This window comes from Astatotilapia calliptera, chromosome 12 (genome assembly GCF_900246225.1).
Source record: "Astatotilapia calliptera chromosome 12, fAstCal1.2, whole genome shotgun sequence".
Classification (NCBI taxonomy): domain Eukaryota; kingdom Metazoa; phylum Chordata; class Actinopteri; order Cichliformes; family Cichlidae; genus Astatotilapia; species Astatotilapia calliptera.
The window spans coordinates 5,413,944-5,440,847 of record NC_039313.1 but is presented as its reverse complement, the minus strand read 5'-3'; the positions used below and the strand labels follow the sequence as shown (position 1 = coordinate 5,440,847).

At 44.4% G+C, this 26,904-nt stretch overlaps 1 protein-coding gene across 6 annotated transcripts in view; it reads left to right on the top strand.

The window, feature by feature from the left end:
* tet3 (tet methylcytosine dioxygenase 3) overlaps window positions 1-24,552 on the top strand; it is a 46,958-nt gene extending 22,406 nt beyond the window's left edge. For 5 of the 6 annotated variants that reach the window (XM_026187981.1, XM_026187979.1, XM_026187980.1 and 2 more), the window contains 9 exons: window positions 7,152-10,086; window positions 12,843-12,933; window positions 16,191-16,284; window positions 17,618-17,826; window positions 18,773-18,923; window positions 19,116-19,205; window positions 19,449-19,586; window positions 19,707-20,061; window positions 20,206-24,552. In XM_026187981.1, coding sequence (XP_026043766.1) covers window positions 7,152-10,086; window positions 12,843-12,933; window positions 16,191-16,284; window positions 17,618-17,826; window positions 18,773-18,923; window positions 19,116-19,205; window positions 19,449-19,586; window positions 19,707-20,061; window positions 20,206-22,004 — 5,862 coding nt within the window. In that variant the 3' untranslated portion in view covers window positions 22,005-24,552. Of the gene's footprint in view, window positions 1-2,227; window positions 2,654-7,151; window positions 10,087-12,842; window positions 12,934-16,190; window positions 16,285-17,617; window positions 17,827-18,772; window positions 18,924-19,115; window positions 19,206-19,448; window positions 19,587-19,706; window positions 20,062-20,205 lie in introns of those variants that run through there. The other variant, XM_026187984.1, reaches the window with a different exon arrangement.
* The last annotated feature ends 2,352 nt before the right edge of the window (window positions 24,553-26,904 follow it).

Genomic DNA, 26,904 nt, shown 5'->3' with positions numbered 1-26,904 from the left:
CAGGGGTTAAGCCAAATGCTGAGCGAGAAACGCTGTGTCACTACAGTCGGGGGAGTGAGCGAGTGAACACCAGCCAGCCGGGTGAATAAAAAGAGCGTGCTTTCTGAGCTTCAGTTTTTTTGGTGTGGTTTTGGTGATGGTGGGCATGTGCTCGGGATGACACTCGCCCACCCAGTGGTGGAGGCAAGCGTCCTGGTGGGAGACACTGATGACGATGACGGTGACGGTACAGCTACGTCACCGCCACATGTGTTTCCTACCTCTCTCGCTCACTATACTCTCCCTTCCCACTCATTGGCCCTCCCTGGTCACGTGACCTTAATGCTCTACTTCTCCTTCCCCTTCCTTTTTAGACGGCTCGGGCTGTGTTTCTCTTTGGGATTGACGCTCATCTGTGTGTGTACATATGAAATTGTGCGGCAACAACGAGACAGACAGTGTGTGCAATTTTATAGCGCCAGAGAGCGAGCGCGTGAGAAAAGTGTTGGAACGGTAATGCAATAAGCTATGCTGGATGGAGGCAAAAAGCTCGGGAAACAAAACAGTAGAGACGAATTGAGAAAGAGAGAGAGAGAGAGAGACAGGCAAAGGCAGATTGAAGATGCCAGAGAAAATGAGAGACCAGGAGAGACAGGGAAAGCCAAAGGAAGTGAAGCAGGGAAGGGCTACAGAAGTTAATCCAGCCACAGTGCAGTGTAGCTCACACATGCTCAGTAATATAAGAGAAAAACACTACGCAGGAGCTGACAGCGATCTGCATGAGGGAGACGGCCATAATACCCAACCTCCTCCTCCTCTTCCTGGTTAAATCTTCTCCAAAACTCCAGCAATGTAGGAGCGAAGAGAGGACCGCAGAGCCGGTCACCCAGAGGCGATGACGGCGTTCATAATGATAATGCCAGTGACAGCAAGGAAAGGCGACAATGGTGAGGAATGGGAGAACGTTGTCACACGCTGGCGGACGGGTAGGACAGAAGCCATCGATGAACTGTGATTAGTCGGCTCCTCGCGGTCTTCATTCGGCAGCAACCTCCTGACCCTTTTTCTGTTTGTGCCACTCTCGTACCTCTGGTTACAGAATCAGTATCACACGAACAGCTGATCAACTCTGCACGTTTCAACAGTGTACTCCACAGATTTCCCTCTTCCTATCTCCACTCTGTTCCTCTTGCTCACCGATGTTGAAGAGTCGTGCCCCTCTCACTCTCCATTGCCCAATTCAGCCGCCTTGCTGCTTTACTCCTGAGCATATAGGTCTTCTTTCGTTTGCTTCCCGACATCTGCAGGAGTGAGTTGACATCATAGAGTGTTGGTGATTTCTTTTAAACCAAGTGACCCTGAGCTTCCTGCAGTCGGAAGCCTTCTACTTTGCGTTTGCGTCCTTTGGATCTTGGATTAAAGGGCCGGCAACAGCGCCAGCAATCCTCTCCCTCTCTTGCGAGAGCATCCTAGAGGATCTGTTATCAGTCACAGGTGTAGGTCTGAAGCTTTTCCTGTCACACGAGGAACAGGGAAGCGATGTGAATGCGGACAGGAATGAAAATGGAGATGGAACAACCATCATCGGTGGTTTCTCCTTCGGCCCGCGGTGGAGCCCAATCTAGATGGAGCAAAAATGTCCGCGAGGAAAAAAAACGGATGTCGTTTACAAAAGGCATAAACAAGGAGTGTAATGATGCTTTTCTCTGCTCCCTTTTCTCTCTTTCTTTTTTTCCCTGTGTTGATGCCATTGCGCGATGAGATTGCGTTTTCGTTTGCAAGCCGCTGGTTTGCCTCTGCGGTCGAAAGCAGAGAAGCTCTGTCACACTCAGAATTGCCAGTATGGGGCTTATGGCGATAAACAAAACACACACACAGACAGAGATAGAGCCTTATATATAACATAATCTAATGCAGCAGAGCACATAATGTGGAATGGGTGTGGATAGAGACCGAGAGGGGTTTTCTCACTGGTAAGGAGCTCTGCTGCACTGTGCTGTTTCCAAGGCTGCTGCTGCTGCTGCTAGCAACTATCCCCCCACCGCTCTCTGTGTTTCTGCTCACTGCGCACTCCTCCATTCCATTCGTACGTGCCCGCTGTGGCTTAGATAATGGCCTCTCGCTCTAAACACACACTGAAAAGCGCGAGAGAGAGAGAGGGGAGAGGAGATGGAGGGAGAGGCTGCGCGAGAGGGAGGGCAATGGAGGGAGGGAAAGAGAGAGGGGAGGAGGAGGAGGGGAGGTGAAGGTGGGGGCTGCGAGGAGAAGCCGACTGCATCTGTAGTGAAGAGAAAGAAAGAGGATATTGAAAAAGGGAAGGGAGGAGCAGACAGAGATAATGAGAAAGGAAAAAGCAGAGAACAGAAAGCGCTGGTCATAAGAATAGGCAAGAGAATGAGAAACGTGTGCGGTGTGCTGGGGGGAGGTGTGCGCTGTGCGTGCGGCTGGCCGTGTGTGAGTGCATTTATGTGTGTGTCACCGCTCGCTCTGTCTGCGCGCCGCCCGGGCTGGGAGAAATAGAAAAAAAAAAAAAAACGAGGAATACAACCCCCCAACAAGGCCAGATCGCTCGTGGACTGCTGCTGCACCGGCGAGCAATTCTCATGCTACTCTCTGTTTCCTCTTCTGCTCCCCACTCTTCGACCGGCAGCCCCGTCTGGACGTCTAGGACGACGTAAGTACGCGTTTGCTGTGTCCTAGAGGCTCTCAGCCAGCTTCATATTGTCAGGGTCTCTGCTTAATATTCGGCACGACAGCAAAAAGGGGAAGGGGAGGGGGTGGGAGAAGAGGGAGGAGGATAAGAGGGAGGATGAGTTGGTGTTGGATTTAGGTTCAGCTGTCTACTCACAGGCTCTCGCCACCGCCGCCGCCACCTCTACTATCCTCACATATTCTGTCTCCTCCCTCCAGTGTCAGGGTTAAAGAGCACTCTCACAAACAAAACTGCACAGGCTTGTCTCGTTTAAAGGGCTCCCAGACTCAAGTGTCTGGTCTACCAGGTTCTACAAGGTCTAAGCCAGTTGGGCTGGTTGGTGTTTTTGGATACACTTTGTGCCGTTTTTGTGTGTCAAGTCTGCACAAGTGTGTTTGTGTGCGACACAGAGAGAATACAACAGGCTATGTCGTAGTGTAAATATTTGCAAAAGCACGTGGTTTGTGCAGTTTGGGCAGCCGGGTAGGTGTGAAGCGGTGCAGGTGTCAGCGCAACATTTCACAATTTGGACTGGTTTTAGATCGACTAAGTTTTGTCAAAAGAGCCTTTAATGTGTGTGTGTGTGTGTGTGTGTGTGTGTGTGTGTGTGTGTGTGTGTGTGTGTGTGCGGTGGAGGAGGGTTTGGGTTTGTTTGGCGTCAAAGCTCAGCGAAGTCCATTTGTTCCGGGTGTTCAGCTTCGAACCCCTCTGACCTTTCTTTTGCTGCGTTTTGTGTGCACAACTGTGAAAAAAGGAGGAAAAGAGAGTGTCAGTGTGTGACTGTGCGTGATTGTGGGTTCGTAGGTTATGCAGTCTTGCAGTCGCTCTGTTTCAACACACTGCAGTTTTCATAACTGCACGCAGCTACCTCCACCCCCCCTTCCTCTTTCCCATCTGATGCTACTGATAGTAAAAACATGGGGCCTCTCACGTATTGCATGCCGGCTGTTCGCTGCACCCTCCTCTAAAACTCTCCGGTTTCCAAACCAGCTTCACCTCTCACCCATAACACCAGCAACCCCCCCTGGGAGCCGCCTGCTAGACACCCAGTACAGAAAGTGAATTCAGAAGGCTTACAGAATGTCCAGTAATTAGCCACTTCAAAGGCTCATTTCAATAATATTCAAATGATGGGGAAGCTGGACATCAGGCTCACTTCTGCTACCGCACACTAATGGAGCTACAAACTGAAGCCCTTTTCTTTCTTTCTTTTCTTCTGGTGGGGATGATCTAATACTGAGTGATTCAGATCTACATACATTATATATTTAAAAGTGTATGCATAAAACAAATAACGTCTTCCTCTGCAACATGATCTTCAAGCATCTTCTAGTTTTTTGGGCTCTTTAAACTGAACACAACTGCACAAAGCATGCAGCAGGTGCGAATTGAAGCATCTCAACTATTTACTGTAATACAGCCTGCAGACTTCCCTCTGTGTTGCTAGCACATCTAATGTAGTCATATAGTGCCACTGTTTCACTCTCCTGTGAACCTCTGAGCAAGTTCAAATGCAACAACATGAACTCTGTCAATGATTTCTGAAGCTGCCCTTGGATTATCTTTGTTTGCTTTTCTTCTCTGCTGGATTCATTATAATATAATCTACAAGGAACCAACCTGAAGACTGAATGGCTTGTACACTCACTGGTTTTATTTGCAAACCACATCTGGACTTAATGTATTAAGATCACTGAGATTTAGACAAATTTAACAACATAACTTTTGAAAGATCGACACCACTTTACATTTTGTTCCATTGTTCAAGCAGACTAAAATAAAAAGTTTGAAAATGTATTTCAAGATGACCAGGTTGGCATTTTGACTTGGAGGAAAAGAGATAATAGTATAGAGCTTCAATCTCCGAAAAAAGGAAGTCAAACTATGAAAAGCCTCACAGCCTACAGTCATTTTAGATATGGAGAAACCAGAAATCAGAAATGAAAACTAGTGAATCAAATTCCTGAACTGCTACACTAATGTTTGAAAAGCACATGGTTTATAGCACAAGCCACTGTCACTACATATACATGCTCAGTGATCACGTTTCAACAATGTGGAAACACTGAAAGCTTAAAATGAGTAATCATCACACAAAATGTCCCTAAAAATGGCTTGCTTTGACTTGAGATGGATGTCATAGTAACTAATGACGCAGAAACAATAAAGCACAGATTTAAAACTGCAGCAGTGTTTTAATTGTCCTGTATGAGTCGACCCTCTGTACTGTATCAAGCTGAGAGGGGCAGTCACTTGGGATTCTGGACAGTTTTGTGTCAGAGAAAGCAAAGACTCATGGGACTGTTAATGTTATTGAATTAAAAAAGTGCTATCATCGGTCAATTTCTGTGCAGTGTTATGTGCAATATGTGTCCATTAGTAATGCGCTTTTACTGTATAAATGATAACTTAAGCTATCCTCCTATAGCTGTGGGGTGCTTGATGCTTGGGAGTGTCTGTAAATTATTGAATTAAACTAGTGAATTTGCTTTTTCAACCACTTCCCATGCAAGCCCAGCATCAAATCAACTGTGAAACCTGACTTGGGAAGTATTGTGCCTGCTGAATCTACTGCGTGATCAAGCCAAAAGACCACATGATAACAATCTATAATCTGAATCGTAGAACTAATCAATAATCACATGATTAATGTTGCATGTGGTCACTCAGATGGAAAACCTCTTACTTTAAGTGAAGGCTTAAAGTCTGACTCACCAATGTATGAGTTGTTTTTTTGCAGCCTGTTTTCATGAGACCTCTTTGCATCACATTTAAACACAACAGGCAGACTTCACTTTTTGATGTGCAGGGTTTCTGTTGTGAAGTGTGTCTTTTAACACAAATCACATTCTTTTCCTAAATGTTAACAAGGACTTTTGTTACACTTATCCAATAAGTGGAAGCAAAGATGAAAAGAGAGCGCAACGAAACGAATTAAAGGGACAACAAAGCAGCACACAGTATGAAAGATTCAAATAAGATGCAAAACATGGTCTCCTGATATTCCTGTTCCTGTACATCTCTAGGTGTAGGACATAGGACTGCCACCAAAAGATATAACCAGCCACTGGTGTCCCACATAACAGTGTTGCTTAAATCACAAAAACAGAAAGGTTTTTGGTCTTATTTTATACTGAAAATTCTGGTTCAGAAGTGGTGACATGGAAGCAGATTGTTTTCAGTTTGCTTCTGCTTTCACTATTTGACCTTCCCCAACTTCCTAAAAATAGAATGGGTCTTTAAATAAGCATTAATCATATGATACATAATCTGCTGGGGGGTTATATCCAGTATGTATTCAAACTAAACACCAGTGCATACATACAGGGGTTAAAACCCTCTGTGTTGGTGTCATGACAAAATAACTGTATTGTTCAATCATGAGGCTGTGTTAAAATGTCCCTTCACTCTTGAACAAAGGACACCAGTATTTTGTAAATCCACACTTGGTCAGCAGTTCTCTCAGATAAATCTCATGACTGTACTTTCAACATCCATAGCAGTTTGATCTTTGCTCAGCTTGATTTATATCTACTGATGAGTAGCTGTTAGACAGGAGATTATCTTTAGATATTCAGGCCAATTTGGGTTTACCATTTAAGGTCTTGTTTCAGAGGAAATGAATTTTGGTCTTGTAAAAAATGAGTCTACAAACCCAGTAAACAGAGCTGTGCTGCTCACATCCAGACACTTAGTATATAAAAGAACTGAAGACATTTCTTGATTCTATACACTTTGGTAAAATGGCATAGGCCATAATGAATCCACTTCTTCACTATCCGATTTGATTTATTATTTTATAATTTACATTTAGAAATTATAAACATTTACACGTTCTAATCAAGTAATTGTGTTTCTGAAAAGCTACATTAAGCATTTGACTTGTTTCCCTTATTGGTTTCTTGAGATAAGAGTAAAATGCTGATAAGTCCTCAGTGTTTTGTTTTTTTTAATATTTCCAGTAATAAATTATGAAAACAGAGTCCAAGGATGTGGATTTGTACTGCATTTTCTTTTCTCTGTGCTTCCCACATCTGGCTCACAATGTCTCCTAACACCACTGCCTGCTTTGTATAGCCCAGCGGATCTCAAGTAGAACGTCCATTTATAAACAACTGTGGAATTTTGTCACGTGACCTGTGACTTACCAGTTGTAAAATAAGCCCACTGAATATGAGAAGAGTTTACACCAGCCTTACTGGTGTGACCCGGAGAAACTTTATGCTATGCATGTGTGAGAGGTGGGTGGCAAACTCTGGATAAGAGCTGGAAAGAAGGGAATGGAGTCCTGGATTACTGGGTTGATACTCATCCAAGGAATGCTGTAATAGTAACTACTGAATGCCATGAGTACATTTAGTATAGCATAATCTAGTTTAGCACAATTACTATTTTAAAGCCATACCTAATGTGTACGATGTGCATCTGAATCCATTGTTTTTCACATCCTCATTACCTGTGCTCTGTGTTTGTCTTTTAGACTGTTCACAAAGTTACTTCAGTGGATGGCCCCAGAAGTGGAGGCCAGATGGAAATTGGGTCACATGACCGCCTCCAGGAAGGCGCGCTGAGCCTGGAACTGGCCAATGGGGTGAATCAGTACCCTAATGATGGTGAGCCATCTATAGAAACAGAGCAGCAGTGTGCAGAAAGCGTGCTGCCAAGGCAGTGCTGGGTGCCTGGACATGGCAAGGTCAGCGACACCCAACAACAGCAAACGTGTGGTGCAACCCCTGCTGAACCTGTACACCATGCAGACATGGAGGATGCTCACAATCTGGTGGCTTTTTCTGCTATTGCTGGCTCACTGCCTCATTCTTCCTCCTCTTCCTGCCACCTCTTGCAGGCTACTACAGCCTATTTGTATGAGAAGTTTACCCAGGAAACAGGCGCTGGGAAGGCTCAAGCTAGAATCTCTGCAGGGGCTCCTGAGGGTAGCTGCCCACCTTCAGAAGACCTGGAGACCTTACAGAAAGCACTGAGCCAAGCAAAACATGGACACAAGCCTCCCAATTGCGACTGTGATGGGCCTGACTGTCCAGACTACCTTGAATGGCTGGAAAAGAAGATAAAATTAGCAACCAATGAGGATCAAGGCTCCCACAAACTGGTTGATACTCCCTCACATTTACAACCTCACATAGAGCAACCCCATTTGCTGCATCACTCTCAGACCTACCAACAAGTAAATGGTGGCCACCATCTGTCTATTTCATGCTCCCAGCAGCAACAGGAAAGCCAAGGCACTCACCCAGATCAAGTGCCCTGCTCCAAACCACCGATTCCTTGCTCGCCACAGGTGCTCTCCATAGCCAAGGAGAAGAACATCAGTCTTCAGACAGCCATCGCCATAGATGCTCTGACACAGTTATCTGGTACTAGCCCACAAACTGCCTCTTCCCCAGGTCAAACCCCCTACACAAATAACCTCCATCACCATCAACACAACCAAAACACCGCATCTCAGCCTCTTAATGGCATTGGCATGATCCCATCCTCTTCTGGCACCTACTCATCTTCTTCACGCTCTCAGTCTGTCCCTCCAGGACTACAAACTAGCCAGCAGGCCCTAGAGTCATGTGAGCACCACAGACCCCAATCCCAGGGCCATCCGCCCCATGTTACCCCTGTCCAGTCCTCTACCTCTCCCTTCCCGTGTCAGGGAAAACCACCAGGCTTCAACCCGAATCCCCTGCAGTGGCAGCAAGCCTCAGGCACAGGATCTGAACACAGAAATCCATGGATGTGTGTGAAGTCTGAGCCTCAGTCTCACCTTGCCACTGCACCTCATAGTAGCTCAGACCCCATGTCAGAGCTCAAACAGCTGCTTGGTGACACCAGTAGCAAGTTTAGCAAAATTCCTTTTAAGCTTCCAGCTTCGCAACAACTTAGCTTGAACCAGAATGGGACTGTCCAGGCCCAGGATAACCCGGCATTGGTCAGGATAAAACAAGAGTCAGACTCTGCTGACCACTATCATCACCCTGCCTCCATGGGACATTATGGTATGGCTAATGGTCAGCACCAGGGTCAGCACTACCCTGGCACTCCCCTCTCTCCTGGCCAAGCAGCCATTAGCCACTCCACTCAGGCAGCTCTACAACAGCACCTTCACTACAAGAGGAATCTTTTCTCAAACCACCCCTCTGGCTTTGGAGGCGTTGGCCCACGTGGGCCTCTGGCTTGCCAAAATTTGAAAAAATGGTGGCCACAGATGGATGCAGAGGCCCTGTCACATCTGGCCATCAAACAGGAACCCAAGAGGAAAAAAATCAGCCAAGGATCTCCTGGTCTTAAAGCTATGACTGAGACGTTTTTGGGTCCTCCCCTTCCCAAACCCAAACAGATAATCATCAAGAAGCCCAAACAGAAAGCCTCCATGCCAACCTTTCTGCCTCAGACTCAGATCACCACACAGAAACCACCAGTCCACATGATGGACAGATCCGCACCCCTGGCCAAACTGCAACTAGGTCCACTCGACCAACTGCCCCTCCACAGTAACTTCACTCAGGCTGCTGCTGCTGCAGGCCTCCCTGCCCCAGCCCAATCTCAGGTATCCATTTTCAATCCCTCAATGACACCCACTTCCACTGTTTCTGTTCCATCAGAAAACACTCCAGCCCAGCTGGGCCCTCTACTCCCACCTGTGGGCCTTGCAGCTCACAATAAGTCAGAAGAGATGGGCAGCCTGGCCTCCAGTAATACCAGCACCATGACACCTATGACCTCCACATCCTCACCCAGCACCTCAAATGTACCAAGCGTCTTTAACTTGGACCCGAAGTACGAAGAGTTGATCCGCCAGTTTGAGGCTGAATTTGGGGACTCAGTTCCAGACGTATCTGCCAGTCAGCCCGTGGAGGAGACTGCTACAGCCCCAAAGTCAGGGAATGAATCCCTGAGTAGTCCTCAGGACCTCAGTCCTGCATCATCATCCACCTCCCAGCCACTTCCCTTAATTTCCACAAGTCAACCCACCCCCACACCTCATCGAGATCATCAGATGGGAATGAGCAAAGATGAGTCCAGGACCCAAAGTGAGGCATCCTTGAGCCAGGCATCTACAGAACGGCCTATGGAGATGCAGCACAGGGAGTCTGTTCAAGTTCCTCTGAAACAGGAAGATATAGTGGAGAGGCAGCAGCAGTCCAGAGTGGTGCAGGATACTTTTAGCATGCCAGCTTCTCCGCTGTCAAAACGAATGAAAATTGAATCCTCGGGTGATATAACAGTATTGTCCACCACCTGCTTTTCTGAGGAGGACACACCAACTAAGGAAGGTGTGCCCTCTTCACCATCTCTCAAAGGCTTCTTGGACTCTCCTTTACGCTATCTTGACACACCCACTAAGAGCTTGCTAAGTACTCCTTCCAAGGATCTTCAGGCAGAGTTTCCCACCTGCACCTGCGTGGGTAAGTTTTTGCATCTCAGCCTCTGCTTATGGTCACACAGCTTACTTTCCATCCACAAAGTGCATTTCAGACACAAATTAGAAATAGTCTAACAATAATCAGTCTTCTGAAAACATTACTTATTAATCTCTGACTAGAGATCAATTTGAGTCTTTGTCAATTTGAGCACATTTCGTTATCTTTGGAAATGTTTTATTCCTCCACTAAAATAATCAGCCTATTATGTGGCCATTGTAAGCATTTCACTTTGCTTATTGATGTAAACAGATTGACTTTTAGATTTTTTCACCCCATTCCCACCCCAGTTCTTTCTGGTTTTCTGGTTGGTTGCAGCTAAGAAAGAATGTGCAAGTTGCCAGGGTGCGTGGTAGTGACCATCTAGACTGTGACAGTGAGGGCCAATAAAGGCAACATGCAGGAACAATAGCAGTGGTGGCAGAAGGACTCTTTTGTGTGGGTTTGGGTCTTGCAAGCAAGCAGAACAGAGCCTTTGTTAGACAGAATGGAGTTCAGTCCCATAGTTTGGGTAGCACCCTGTTTAGGGAAGCCTATTTATTTACAACCAAGTAGGTGGTCCTACAGTTGAAATGTTTCATTTAAAGACATTATATGCTGGAGATTTAATTTGTTAGACTACACTCACGTTATTCTAATGCATAGTGTCTCAGTAAGTCATTAATTAATAACTCAGTAAATCTGAATATTGCTGCGTTAGCTAATGTGGATAATAGTTTATTAACTCGACACACAAACCAAATAACGAGAGACTGTGTTCTCAGGCAGGCTACTAAGAAATGACAACCTGTTTCTTGGAGTTACTGTGTACCAGTTGCCCACATTGATTTTATCTCCCAGTCAACACTTGTCACTGTATGATGACAAAACTATACCATAAACAGATAGATGTTGTCACTGTGTCGACCTACAACAGCATTTCCAGTCAGTCTCTCTGACAAGGCAAAAAATCCTTTTTGTGATATAAGTATAATACAGAAAGCTTTTTTTACTGCAACATTTGATTGACAACTTTGATTAAAAATCGATTGTGATCTAACAGCCACACAACAGCCACTCGATGTACACGGACTAGTTTTAGGACTCCCATTTTTCAAACAAATATAAATATGTTTATGTTATTTACGCATATGCATGTGTAATTTATGGAATCTTTTGTATTGCATGTACATTGTATTCCATGCATTGCACAGCCTTTTAAGCCTGTTGTGTGACTGACTCAGAAAGCCCAAGAAGTGTATCCAGGGGTTAGGTTGGCTGGTCGGACCAGTTGTTTTACAACCAAGACTAGACGTGGAGAAAACGGGTAAACTGACAGTTTGCTGGGTGTGGATTTGGGATGGATTAAGGCCTGGTCCATAAAATTGTGTTGCATCTGAGCACTAAAAGGAGTGCACAGCAGTGGGAAGAGCAGTGTCAATGACACACACTTGCTAACCATGTTGTGTTACTAGGGGTAAAGACCAACAAACAACAAGCCTTCATAATTATGTTACACATTTCCTTTTCTAAGCAGTATAGCATAACACTGCATAGGAATTTGTTGTTTTTAACACAGACAGGATACAGTATATACATATACACACATATTTTTTTTCTTTGCACATAAATGGACTATGACTACTCCATTTCCTGCCATGAACCACGCCCTGGAGCCTCCTTTCACCAGCAGCAGAATGTGACCTCATGTTGCCTCTGGACACAACCACACACACATACAAACACAACACACACACAGAGTGGAAGACCGCATTTTAATCATCTGATAGTGTGGAGCGCATTAAGGGCATTTTTGGTAATGTTGGCATCCACAGTTGTACTTTAGAAATGATACAAGAGCAAGAACAACACAATGTTAGTTTAACAACACACAGTTAGCTGATACAGCTGGGCAATGCGAAATTCCTCGAGGCCATCATACCATTAATCTGCACAGTATCTCATAGAAAATGTAACACTGAAGTCATAGGGTGTGGTTTAAAACCATAGGTTTTGTGCAGGGGAATGGTCAAATGCTCACACATACTCATGCACAACATCACCTCAGATGTACACAAAACACACACACTAACACTCCCTCTAAACATCCCTACATACTGAGTCACACACTACCTCAAAAAGCTTCTGCTTCACCATGTTTTGCTCCCCACACCACTCCCTGTGTGTGTGCGTTCATGTGTGTGAACGTGTGTTTGAACTGGATGTCGCAATGAGCTCTACTTTCACATGCTTCTCATAGAAGATCTGGCTTTACCTACAAAGAAAATATCTTTGAGTTTGGCCAGAAATACATCAAAGCACATCCGCTGTACCTTTGTCCTTTTACAAAACACTACAACATGTGAGAACATGCAAAGCCAAGCTGTACTTTTCAAGTCTTCTTTGTGTGCAATTTAAGTGACACTCAGATCCAAGAGTTGGTTTGTTAGAAATTGGGGCTTAGATGTAAAATTTTTGGTCAATGTGAAAGGCAAAAATGTTTTTAAAACCAAAGATTCAAATTCAAAAGAGAAACTGTTTTAAATAGGCTGGTGTTAGGGGACATTACCACCAAAGCTATAGATTTGAACAGCAGTGACTATATTACCCAATCTTGTTCTGATTCTGTGTTGAATTCATGCTGTAGTGGAATCACTGATACACTGTAAAAATCCAGTGTTTATTGTCAATTGCTGCTACAGTTTGTATTCGTTTTTCAGATAAAATGTTGTGTTCTTACTCTGTACTGTCCCCCCCCTCAGAGCACATAATTGAAAAAGATGAAGGGCCCTACTACAATCACTTGGGATCTGGACCTACTGTGGCCTCCATACGAACCCTGATGGAGACAAGGTATATTCTCTTCTCTTCTCTTCTCTTCTCTTCTCTTCTCTTCTCTTCTCTTCTCTTCTCTTCTCTTCTCTTCTCTTCTCTTCTCTTCTCTTCTCTTCTCTTCTCTTCTCTTCTCTTCTCTTCTCATGAGTCCTCCTCCTCACATTTTGTCCTTAGGGAATCTGTGACCTAGAATCTAGTAGGAGGAACAGGAAATATCAGCATCATCAGCATATCACAGGCAGAGCAAAAAGCACAGGATTAGCAGCAGATGACAGCTGATAATGGGAAGAACACAGAAGGAAGAACAACTGATGACAAAATACAATAAAATATGGAGGAAAAAATGAACATTGAAGCAGTGAGGGGAGACAGAGAGATGGGTAACCTTATTTATGAATAATGTAGATGTAAAAATGAGTTTGGTTTGTGTGAAACTTAAAATTTCACAAGAAATGTCACAAATTAAAGATAAAAAAAATGTGTTGTCACATGTGCATCTATATAAATAGATTGTATATGTGTAGATGTGCATATAAATTAAAATGGTAAATGGCCTGTATTTATATAGCGCTTTACTAGTATTAAAGATCTTTTTTTCTAAATGCTTTTATTTTTAAAGGGCATTTTAGAGAGCAAAGTAACGTAATTTTAAATACTCTTATTCCCTTTATAAATGCAGGGAGGATGGGAAGGTAGAACACCTTTATGGGCCCATTATGCTCCACGTATTGGCAGTATTGCACACAAACAGCAAAGTATCCAGACATACCATTTGTACCAGTACTGAGGGTGCGAGTACTCGCTACAGTGTTCTCCTGAGCGATAGCGACACCCATACTAAACCTCTACGTCAGGTGTATGGGTAGAAGAAGTGAAAACTGGAAGCAAATGTAAAGTTTTTCCAGAAAGCGTCAGACTGTATAATCTCTGTAACTCTCCTGTACTGATAGATCAGTGAATTGGAGGTCAAAACGAACATGATCGTGCACTCGTGTCTTCAACTTGGGGAATATTGCAAAAGCTGACGAGTGCTTGACCAGCTGAAACCAAAATGACACTAAAGTGCAGCTTGTGCCAGAGGACTTGATGGCGCTTTTTGTCTTTGGTACCATTCGCAAGAGGCTGGGTGGACGCGCATAATGAGCCCATTAGAGGGAGGGGGAATCATGTGCAGCCAGACCGGCTACCTAACCACTGAAAAGAGAAGCTCAAATTGCAACACACGGAGGAAGTGTGACTTCCTTTTCTGATAGAAACACCATAACTCCACTTGATCTTTACACCACAAATAATTGCTTGCTCCTGTAATCTCATGTATAGAACCCTTAATAAACAAACTGCAGCTGCAGCCTCAGTAATGAAATTGCTGTTGGGTTATCTTGCAGAAGCATGCCACGAAACAACTCTTTTCAAGGTTGAATTAACGAATATCTTTCTCTGCAGAATGTAAACACACTTTAACCTTTTTTTTTTTTTTTTTTACCACATCTTTCACTTGTGTTAAGCTTCATTTTCACAATGCTGAATGCTGTAGTAGTTGCTATTCATTGAGAGGCTGGATTTCTGTAGGGCCAATGAGTCATTAGCTCCCAGAGAGCGCAGCTTGAGTAAGTGAGGGGAGGGAGTGTTCAACCAGAGTCCACTTTTTGCTATTTGAGAGATGACGCAAGATGTTAAGCCCCTATAGTCCCTGGCTGACCTTTGACCTACCCCTCACCCTAGCCAGCCACCCCTGTGGTGACAGAGTCTAATCCCCTCCCACTTTCTCAGCCACCTCAGGGTGATTCCTATTCAGGAGGTGCACGGCGTATTCACTGCCATGCCAAATCTGCTCAAGGCTGAGGTTTTCACAATGGCAGGTATCTGGCTGACAGGAGACCTGATATGATCTGTGAACAAACATCTGACAAGGCCCAGTGACATACCCGCGCCCCGGTGCAACCTCTGACCCCCCTCTCCTCCTGTGCAACTACAAACAGACCTGCAGAAATACACACCACGCACCATTAGGACACAAAAACAAACAGAAATGTTTGTGTACAATTGCTAATGCATTCAAGCTACTATCAGCACAGAAATATGTCCAAGAGAAGTCCTTTTGGCCCGAGTTGTTTTGGAAGCTAAGGGATCAGATTTACTCTGCCATGCTTGTGTGAATCTCAGCAGAGGACTGTGAACATGCACTCCTAATCAAGTTGACTTGTTTTTGTCAGGATTGACATATAATGCTACTCCCTCAGACTACTTAGAGGTGGAGAAAAATGAGAAAGGCAAAACGAACATTTGGAATAAAGACTAAGAACCACTGCTGATGAGGTCACTTGTGGCAATAAGAAACCTTTGATTAATATCCCTCAGTGGAAATCTGAAATCTCCTGTTACTGATCAGGTGCTGCTGGAACTGCTACTGAGTAGCCGTTCATTGTCCATAGTTATTGTGTTTTGGTACCAATAGCATTTGGCCAGCATATTTTTCTGCTCTCTTAATCAGTAATGTCACACTTTTCCATGGTTTTTGAACACATGGACAAACTGGAAAGTTTTCCCAGTTTTACAACATTTTTTGAAACACAGTACCTTTAGAAACTGTACCTGCACCTAACTACATGTGTGTAGTCTTTTGGAGGGTTTGAGTATAGCTCTTAAAGGTGACCTTCCTTGGTTGCTGTTACAGTCAGTTCTGTAAAATTCAAAGAATAAGGTCAGAATATGCAGTTTCTTTTTGAAGGTTCAGGCTTTCACGCTTCTGTGAATGCTCCTTTTCACACCATTTTTCTACTTTTGGATCTGTGTGATGTCAGTGAGAGTGGATATCCTGAATATGACCATCTCACAGGTACAGAGAACTGGCTGCATGAACGCCACACCTACCTGAGATTTAGGCCTTCTGTTTGTGAGACGGTAGCTATTCAGAATAAAGCTGGCTTAAAGGAAGCTGAACACTTTGTTCTACACAGTGAATGAATTTAGGGGTCTTCATCAAGTCTGACTTGAGATAAACAAGGAATATTTTGAAATGTGCAAAACTTCATGTAACTTTTCTAGTTACATGGAGCTGGAAATGAGCATAACAAGTCCCCTGCAGCAAAACATGAAGGTTCAGTATTTAAATGCCCCAGTTCCTTGTGGTTGGTTTGGTTTCTCTACGGAGACAAAACATAGAAATGACTGCAATGTGTTTTTATATGTAGGACATTGAGAGTGTCAGGTTTTTGTGTCACAACACTAAAGTCAGACATGCAGTAAAACAGTGAATTGCGTCTCTCTGTATGCAGGTTTGGAGAGAAGGGGGAAGCCATCCGGATTGAGAAGGTGGTTTACACAGGCAAAGAGGGAAAGAGTTCCCACGGATGTCCTATTGCTAAGTGGGTAAGTAGCATCACAGCACATCCAAAATGCGGTTTTGAAAGATGCTGGATAACTTCCAACACACATGCCTACAACAGACAGTGAGCAATAGTGTTGAGAAACATGTCCCTACACTGTATATAAAGGAGGGACATGTCATAGCTTTTGGGTCTGAAAAGTGAAACCAGTGCTAAGTGCCTTTCTAACAGCCAGGGGAGTAATATCTTGAGCTGAAGTCTATAAGAAGTTTACTGCTCGTTTGATTCATGCATCAGTAAAAATTATGTTCATTTTATAAATGAATGTTCCACTAAAGAGCCTGTTATACCCTCCGACTGGTATGTGGTGAACAGCACCGGTCAAAAAGAGTTGACGCCCTAGCTGCTGTTGTGCACCTCTTGTTACATGGTGCTACAGCTGCAATCAGGTTGAAGACACGCATGTACAATCGTGTCATTTTTACCTTGGTTTTAATGATGAATACAGAAGCTCAGCGGTACATAGATTATACCGTGGGATATGCTGCAGCAGTTTGAAAAGATGAGGCTTTGCTTCCAGTTTTGCCTTCATCTTCTCCTGTATCAGCGCTGATGTGGAGCGACGCCTATTGTTCAGGAGAATACTGCAGCAGGTACCTGTGACGCTTTCCGATGGTATCTCCAGGAGTGCACAAAGCGACCAATGGGCTTTGACCAACCAAGGCCCTAAGAGTAAAGAGAGGCTGACCGGGTGCTAACATTTGTGTCAGTTCAAGTGAAAGATAAAAAAGTGAGAGTGAGAGTTTTTTTCAGTGTTTATCCCACCTGCCAACACTGACAGCCTGTCAACAAGCAATTTATGTGACATGTGAGTGTGTGTGCATGTTTGTATAGTGAGGGGTCCTGGGGAGACACACAGGCGAGTTGCCATCCACAGTGAGCAAATCAGTAGGAGGTCTCACTCTGTGACAACTGCCTGGCCTCCTCTCCTGTGTCACCCCTGACACATCCTGCTAATGACTTTATGGATTCAAAACAACCACCCTGCTGAGGGAGGGTGACTGTTTGGGTGTGTTTTAAGACAGAAAGATTAGGAAGCTAGGGGAACTGACTTAAAGAAGTGGTATTCAGTCACAGAAGTGGGTCAGACTTTAGTTCAAGGAGTAAATATCCTTCTTAAATAAAATGTAACCCTCAACTATGTCTGGTTTGTCACTATATCAAAATGTATGGGTGTGCTGGACATCTGCTGGCCAAATGCAGGAACTACAAGGAGCTCTTGGAACATCCTATCAACTGACTGAAATTGTATTTGGCTTTATTAGCATTGGATTTTTGTGTGCGAGTAAAAGCTCACAAGCTTTGTTTCCTGTCAGGTGATCCGTAGAGGCAACGAGAAAGAGAAGCTGCTGTGTCTGGTGAGGCAACGTGCAGGCCATCGCTGTGACAATGCTGTCATCATCGTCGTCATTATAGCCTGGGAAGGTGTACCGAGGGCCCTGGCTGACCAACTGTACAGAGAGGTCACAGACACGCTCACCAAACATGGCAACCCCACCAGCCGACGCTGTGGCCTCAATGAGGAGTGAGTAGGGGATGGCTAGTTTTTCATTCTGGATGTCTGTCAGGAAATGGATGGACTTTTGAATATATTGATTTTTGAAGCAGATGGTGTTTAAACTCTGGGTATCTTTTTCACACATGCCACACATGGTTGTCCTGAACATTTATAAACATCCTTAGACAGAAGTGCGTGTGACAACAGTAATGTCTGACTCAGTCCGGTTAGACATTAGCCTGTCTTAAACCTGCTGACTCTCTAGTACAAAGGCAGAGTGGTGTTTCACCCATGTGTGAAAGCACAGGTTATTGTTCATCACATTCACTGCTAGTCAGTCATGTGTCCAGCCTCTTTGCATGTTCACAATGCTTCCTCACTTTAACAACACTATTGTTGTATTTATATTTCCAGTAGTGGGAATAAGTCAGAAGCAGTGGAGAAGTGTGGAAAATATCCTGACCGGATCAAATTTGTCCAAAGTTCATATTCATGACATAAAAGTGAATTTTAAGACAAGAATTACGACAAAAATGAAATGTGTACATTTTGTTCTCTGTTACACTGTTCACCTAGTACCCAGCCCTTCAGCTAACCATGAGTAAATGTTAACACACCCCCGTGTCTGGTGGCTTAGATATGTGAACCACTCACCATCTGGGATGGAGAAATAAGTCTTGCTTCTATCTTCTGTGTAGGCACTGAAGCTGCCTTTGTGTTTCCCTCCAATATGTGTGTAACATATAGTAACTTTGACATATAAAGCAATTTTAATAAAACCGGACATTATTAAAATGTGTGGCTTAAGTCTAAGATGATCTGCTGTAACACCATTCAACATTGATTGCTTCAAATGAAACCAACTGTCTCGCTAACACTCTCAATTACAGTGGTGCACACGAGGTAGTAAAACATGCCAGACTGCACGTCTTCTATGAATGAAGCTCAGTGTGCTCTCTGTCTCCCCCTACAGCCGTACTTGTGCCTGTCAAGGCAAGGATCCTGAAACTTGTGGTGCTTCCTTCTCTTTTGGTTGCTCATGGAGTATGTACTTTAACGGCTGCAAGTACGCACGAAGCAAAATGCCGCGAAAGTTCAGGTTACAGGGAGAACACCCTGAAGAGGTACTCATCACGCGAAAGCTGCCTTTTTACAAGCATTGTATGAGTACATATGTATGCAAATGAGAAGATTAATATTATTTTTTTTATTTTAAAATTCTTTTCTCTTCTTGTTCTTTTCAGAATAGCATCTGTAAATTTTAAGATACCACTTTATAGTTTTGTCTGACCTGTGATTCATGTTTTCATCATCAGGAGGAAAAACTCAGGGATAACTTCCAGCTTCTGGCAACTGAGGTGGCTCCTGTGTACAAGCAACTAGCACCACAAGCCTACAGTAACCAGGTGTGTTGTACAGGCACATGTCTATTAGCAAACCAACATAGGAAAGAAGATCTCAGCAGGAGATGTTTCTAAAGATGCAAAACCAACTCGCACGCATTATTACCTTATGATTTAGTACACCTGTGAGGACTTGGCTTTGAGAAAGGAAGCAATCTTAAGTGTTGTGTTTCTGTGTATTTTAAGAATGCAGAAATGAGTCCCTTCCTATAGCTGGTTTAATGCTATCTCTGTCCTTTACTTCAGTGCCAGACAGAGTCCAAAGCTCCTGAATGCAGGCTGGGCTTGAAGGAAGGCCGTCCATTCTCTGGAATCACTGCTTGCATGGACTTTTGTGCTCATGCTCATAAGGACCAGCACAACCTGTACAATGGATGCACAGTGGTAAGATCATTAAACCTTTCTCTTTTTTGCACTGAATAATGGCTACATTGTTAATGAGCTGAAAATGCTACATAAAAAGTGCGGCTGTTTTATCACACACTCTGTGCCACGCTCTACCAGGTGTGTACTTTGACAAAGGAGGACAACCGAACAGTGGGAGAAGTCCCAGAGGACGAGCAGCTCCACGTGTTGCCTCTTTACACGTTATCCCCGACAGATGAGTTTGGCAGCGAGGAGGCCCAGAACCGCAAGATGGAGACAGGAGCTATCCAGGTGCTTAACGCTTTCCGCCGTGAGGTGCGCAAGTTGCCCGAACCTGCCAAGTCATGCCGACAGCGCCGACTAGAGGCAAAGAAGGCTGCCTCAGAGAAGAAGAAAAATAAACTCATCCAGCAAGCAGGAGAGACGCCGGAGAAGACGGGGATCAAAGCCGAGGTCTGCATTAGCAGTTTCCCTCAACCCCAAGGCAATAAAGGTTAGTTTCTGTTTTAGATCTAAGTAACTTAAAATGTCCTTTGTGTTTACCTGTTATCACCGGATTGTAAAAGCTGAAATACTTTAAGATTTTGACTTGTTTGTAACCCATTTTCCTTACTTTTCTTTTGTGTCAAACAAACAGCAATTATAAAACAAGAGGTGAAGCCCAACATCAAAAAGGAACCCTTAAACGGATCGATAGATGGATATTCTGTGCAAGCAGTAGACCCAGTAAATCCCATGTATACAAACCCCGTCTTCTATGCAAGGGGAGGCCTCCCCACAACTGGCCAGCCCTCTGCACCTGATACAGTAAATGGTTTCCACACCAGTTTGCCCCCAATGGATTATGCCTACTACAGGTGCTCACCCAATACACTTTTCCCCCCTGTACTGAGGACCTATGAGGGTCGAAATGGCTCTTCGCCCAGAGCTGGCTGTAAAGCTGTCCAGGTAGATCAGAAGCCTGACATTCAAAACTTTCAGTCCAGGGTGGCTCTTTCCTGCTCCAGCCAAGCAGAGCAAACCAACCAACCAAATCACACGACTTATACCCAGGCACCAGTTTATAGCCAATCCCGTCCTTCCTCTGCCTCCTCTGAGTCCTCCAACAGAGGCACGCCGGTCATCAAACAGGAGCCTATGGATGTGCCAGTCTATGAAGGCACGCTTCCGAACCAGGTCGGAGCCAACACATCAAGAAGCCCCTCGCAACCTGTGACCTGGCCTGGGCACAAGCTTAATGGAAGTTTTATTCCCACCACTTGGGATGCCCATCAGAAGCATAAACAAAGTTCCGAGGCCTCATCGGAGAAACAGCAGCAGTTTCACCAGCATCTCCAGCAGCGGCAGGCCTCTCCTTACCCGCAGCAGTGGTCATCCTTCCTTGGCTTAAACACTATGAGGGCTTCCCCTGCCCCATCACCGTCACTCCAGGTACCTCCCTCTCCATCTCCATCCCCTCAGCTAGGCACAGTGGTCCAAGGTAACATACATCAATCTTCCCCACGCCCTGGCACTCCACGCCCAAGCACCCCTCACCCAGTAACCCCACAGCCCGGTGTCTCTCACGCAGGCCCACTTACACCACGGCCAAGTACCCCACATCCAGGCACCCCCAGGCACTGGGCGAGCCCCGTTGCTAGCCCACAGCCGCAAACATGGGGCATGGGGCCTTATAGTCCTGGTATGAAGCACAGCAATCCTGCAGGGGCCTATCCCGACAAGATCTGGTCCAAGACTGGAGAAAGTCGGTGTTCCACTCCGGTTGGGCCCCAGGAAAAGGCCTGGAAGTCTTTTGGAGGTTCTGTGGCAAGTAACACCCCTTCCCCTGCTCCAGAGGGTCGCCTCTTCCCCGATGCCCTGCAGCAATCAGATCAGGCCTGCTACACGCCCAGCCGAGCAGAGAGCGACGTCGAGAGCACCAAGAATTGCGAAGAGGACGTGGATGAGGTCTGGTCTGATAGTGAGCACAACTTCCTGGACCCTTACATAGGCGGGGTAGCAGTGGCACCAGCCCACGGCTCCATCCTAATCGAATGTGCTCGTCGGGAACTACATGCTACCACTCCACTCAAAAAGCCTGACCGCTCCCACCCCTCCCGCATCTCCCTGGTCTTCTACCAGCACAAGAACCTCAACCAGCCCATGCATGGCCTGGCTCTTTGGGAGGCCAAAATGAAGCTGCTGGCAGAGCGAGCACTGCAGAGGCAGCAGGAAGCAGCTCTCCTTGGCCTCTCCCAGGAGGATATCAAGACACTCGGGAAGAAACGCAAGTGGGGCGCTACGGCGGCAGGCGCTAGTCCAGGACCTGGACAATCTAAAGACAAGAAGGAGGGGCCGGTGACGCGGTTATCCCCCTCGTTCTACACCACCTCTACGGTTACTGTGTCTCCTTATGCCTCCACCGTCGTCACGGGGCCCTACAGCCACTTTGTGTGAGGACACATAGACACAGAGTGACTGATAGCTACAGAGTGGTGCAGTGGAGGGCTGGAGAGAGAGCACTGAGCAGAATCAATGTCTCTCAGCCGTCCCGCAGTCTGGCATCCCTCCATCCTGCCTCCCTCTACAGTCCACTTGGAGGAGGGGGACATTTTTATTGTTTTTTACCTCATGTCAGGCAGTGGTTTGGGCTTCAGACACACTGCCTGTGGTGCTCTTCCTCTCTTTTCCCCGGAGAGGAACTCCATTGCTTTTTCTTGTTTATAGAATTTTAATGATTCTAATTATTGCTATTATTATCAATATTATTATGATTGTTACTGTCAATGTTGTTATTACAGGTATTATTATGATGAAGACTTGTTTTTTTTTTATTATTGCTCTTTTCATTAATGTTATTATTAATAAGGTGACCTGTTTTGTTTTGTTTTTATATTTTTGTTAAATCAATCAGTCTGAGTTTGACAGACTTGGACACTTGCTTTTTCCATGTTTGGAAAACATGCACCCTTCCCCCCCACTTGACTTTGTTCTTATCAATCTTAAAGCTGTACTTAGATAAGGAGGAGCCATTATCTCCCTGATACGGCAGAAAAATCAACAATATAGTCACCACAATCATTTCTTTTAGTTTATAAAGCCATTTCTGGGCCTTTTTAAAGAATAATCACAATAATCACCATTATGAAGATCCTGATCAAAAGCATTGGATTTTTAATGAATCAGTACCAGCATCACCACTGTCAAATACGCCACTGACAGTATGTTTTTTCATTATAGCAAACAACCATCTACACAAATATTACAAAAGATAAGAGTAAGGAGGGAAATCACCAAAGCCCTTTTGCTCCAGGCACCTAGAAAAAGCGCAGCGATTGGTTTCAAGTGTCATGCTGAAGGAAGAAAATGGTCCCCGGGCTCAGAATAACTCTTAACCATTACTGCGAGAAACCTTTGCAGCTTGCCTTGTCGTGATGATGAGATGATGCGCTCCTCCTACTCTCCCTTCTAGCTTCTGACTGGTGCTCAGCTTCCTGCTCTGATCGATTTCCATTCCGCTACTCTTCATGGCACTCGATGCTGTATTTAGGTGCTCTAACTCAAATTTGGCTCAAGTAGTATTTGCAACTAAAAAGTTTGTGTTTCGGCCCAGGTGGGATACCAGAACACTGGGATTTACTGCTTTTAACACAAAGGTGCAGAACTTGTGTCGTGCTAGGGAAAGGTCCTAACGAGTTATCTCACAGAAGCTTTCCTGTGCTCTGTGCGGAGAACTGAAGTTCTCACACCCGGTGCTCCACAGAGGCCAAAACAAGCGATACTACTTGTGTAAGCATTTAACCCAGATCTGCTATTCCCACAGGTGGCACTCTTTTATCTTCCTATAACATTCAAGTAGGAGTGAGCACTTCCCAGTGTAAACTCTAGAGGGCAGCGTCGACTGCTGTTTCAAAGTGGTGTGTACAAACAAACCTATAAGCACTTGGGATTCATTTAGCTGGCAGCCTTGTCTCATTGTTGCTTTAACCATCCATGGCCACTAGAGGGGGTTATCCACCCTGCTCGCTGACCGTAGATTGGACTTGATAAAACAGCTGAAGGCAAAGCTGACATTAAAAATGTGCCACAGATGTGAACCGGAAACCCATCGTGGGTTGGAGCAGCAGGAAACAGTGTTGGGACAGCAGTGCTTTTGGTGCTCACACACACACACTCTGGTGCTCTCCTATTACACTTGATTTACTGTGAAGGGCCCACTCCTTTCTCTGCATGGTGCTGTCATCTTTGAGCAGAGTGAGGCGTGTCCTTCTGCAGGCACCTTGTCACCGCAGAGCCAGCCAATCAAAATGGCCACCGTGTGGTTCAGCTCCACATTGGGCTCAAAAACTGGTTTCCTTTAGAGGAGTTATTATTTTATTTTATTTTTTGCAGTTTGTTGTGGCATGTAGTGATTTTTGTCTCAAACAAAAAGAAAAGTACACTGTACAGGGCAGAGAAAGCACAGTCATTCACTGCATTTCTTGGTAACCCATTTAGCAGTGCTTTTCACAGAGAAAATAGTACTGAGAGATAAAAGGGAAACCGTAGAAAATTTCTGTAGCTTCCAGGGTTTGGCGCCGAACGTGAGCGCAACAGATCGATGAATCTCTCACTTTGCGTGCGTGTGTGTCTGAAAAGAGCCAAAGAGAGAGACTATTTGATAGCCTGGTGAGAGTCCTGTAAATCGCTCGTTTTTATTTTCCTTTGTGGTCACATGGTTCACCTGCAACATGTGTCAGAAATGAAAATGAGAGACTGCTGATGCAAGCCGACTCCCAGCTGCTGGGCGGTCGTTTGGGCCAAGGCCCTGGTCATCTGTGAAAGACCCTGTTACCTCTCCCGATTTTCTCCAGCTCTCTACCTCACGCTGTAGAGACACTGGTCACAATCACGACTTGCTACTGAGGGCAGAGAATCATGCATGTCCCTTTGTGTGCTCTAGATCTCCACACTCATTTTAACCTGCTTTTTTTTTTTTTTTACTCTTATTTATTACTACATGGTGATAATGATAATGATTGTCTTTGATGTTATTGTTTTTTTTCATCATTTTTTATATAGCTAATACAAATTGTACATAAAGAAGAAAAGATTTATAAAAGCACTTTTAATCTTGATTTTAATGACACAGAAAGAGCCGATTATTGACAACTTGAAGCTTCTTTTTTTTTTAAAATTTCCTCAAGAGAGAGATAAAAAATGTAAATATCAAACTATTTAGGTAAGATTATTTAACTTGTGAGGAAAGTAACAAAACCACGAATGACATGGGGGTATTTTTGAAGTCTCTGACAGCCCTGAACATCAGTAAACAACACTTGGCCCCAATGTGTTGTGTGCAAATCTGTGCTTAGTCACTCTGCTGTTTTTGCTTTCCTAATACTGTACCCCCTGTCGGCATGCGACTGACAGAGCCCCAGAAATTTCTGAAAACGATTTAGTCAGCCCAATTCTGTAACATGAAACCACACTCAGCTGACTCACTGGCAACAGTAAAGCGAAAATAAGAGATCCCCCGTGTTGCAGTTGTGCTAATGTATGAATTTAGAGTTTTAGCTTGACAGCTTTCAGTTGTTGTTATTTTCAATTTTGTTGACATTCTCAAACTCTGTGACAGATTCATGACAGCATCGTATTTTAAAAAACACCCCAAACAAATGCCAAAATCTGAATAATGTGATTCCCACATTCCCACGAGCGTGATAAGAGTTACCTCTTGGCTAGTTTACTAGCTTGACTTAAGCAGCTGATTAGCTTAGCTTAGCATATTGGCTGAAAACATGGGGAAACAGCTAGCCTAACTAAAATCAAACTGCCAGCACTTTAAACCTCTTTAACACACGTTAAGTAAGGTTTGTCAACACCATTGTCACATTGGTTTTACAGGGGGTTACATCCCAGGCTAACAAGACCACCAGCAGATATTTCATAAAAAATAAAAAAGAATCACTGCTTCCAGCCTGGAAACAGTCTGGTACAAAGTCCTCTGAAAAGAAAAAAAAATAACAAAAAGGAAACAGAGAAAACAGAGTGAGCTTTAAAGCTGCTGGCGGACAGATTTTGTTACCTATGTTGCTTCCTGTGTGCCCGGTCTTTATGCTGATCTCAGCTGTCTGATAGCTGCGGCTTCATATTTATCATACAGACGTTAGAACAGTACAGAGTTTTTCTTCTGAGTGTCAACAGGAAAGAGAATGGGAAGTTTTTCAATGATGAACTATTATTTACTATCAAACACCCCCCCTATAACTATACTGACTGCCACGGAGCCAGTCTGAGGTGAAACATTGGGCGACGCTTTAATGAGTTACTGCCCAGCAGTCTTTGTCAGTTGTGTTACCACCGCCCTGCTTGCTTAGATGTGTCATCATTATTATTCGCTTCAGCTTTTGTAATAGCCAAGTATGCACGTGGCAGAAAAATCACAGCTCCCCCGCGGAAGACTGCAGATCTTTCATTTGCCATGATAATTAGGTGACCCACGCCATGTCTAACAGTAGTTTGATAGTGCAGTAACAAGACCCATTTTACTTATTGAGCTTAAGACTTGCCCATATATTAGTCACACACACACACACACACACACACACACACACACACACACACACACACACACACACACGCACGCACACACACAACACAAACAATTACCGAAACAACAAAAGGGTGCTGAGGATATGGTGCATATGATATCTTGGTGACTTTGTACATTTCTAAATGCTTCATAACTTTGGTGGATGGTTCTCATGAGAGGCACCACCTCCCAAGCGGACAAGTACTGAGATCCTGGGGGGTGAGTCGGTTCAGTCGGTGCTATGATGCTATACCTTAAAAATTCACTGTGTTAAAAAAAATACAAAAAAGGAAAAAAAAGCGAGGGATAAATAATTACCACAAATATTTTTCTGAGCTCTTCGAATGTCAAGAGAACTATACTTTTGATTAAAGCAGTTTCACAGGAAGGGAAGCTGCCCTGGTGCTGACTTTATGAAAAGTCTTTTGTTACAACGCTACAAATTTACATCTCTTTTTGAGGGCAGGTGGTGCACTCAAACTGTTGATTACATTCTCTATTAATCTTCATTCCATACTGTACTTGAATTCATTTAAAATAGGACGAGATATAGAATCATATTATATGAAGACTGTTAGCTGGGTTTTACATTTGGTACTGTGCAAGTACCAGAGGCTATTCAAATGATCTTTTGAGTATGTTGTACATGTTCATGTTAACTGAATGCTAAGATATTTGAACGACACAAAAAAAAAAAAATTGCGTACTGCCTCCCTGTTCCTCTCCCAAGTGATGCACTTCCTTTACTCACTCCCTCTCTTTCTTCTAAATTTTGTATAGTTT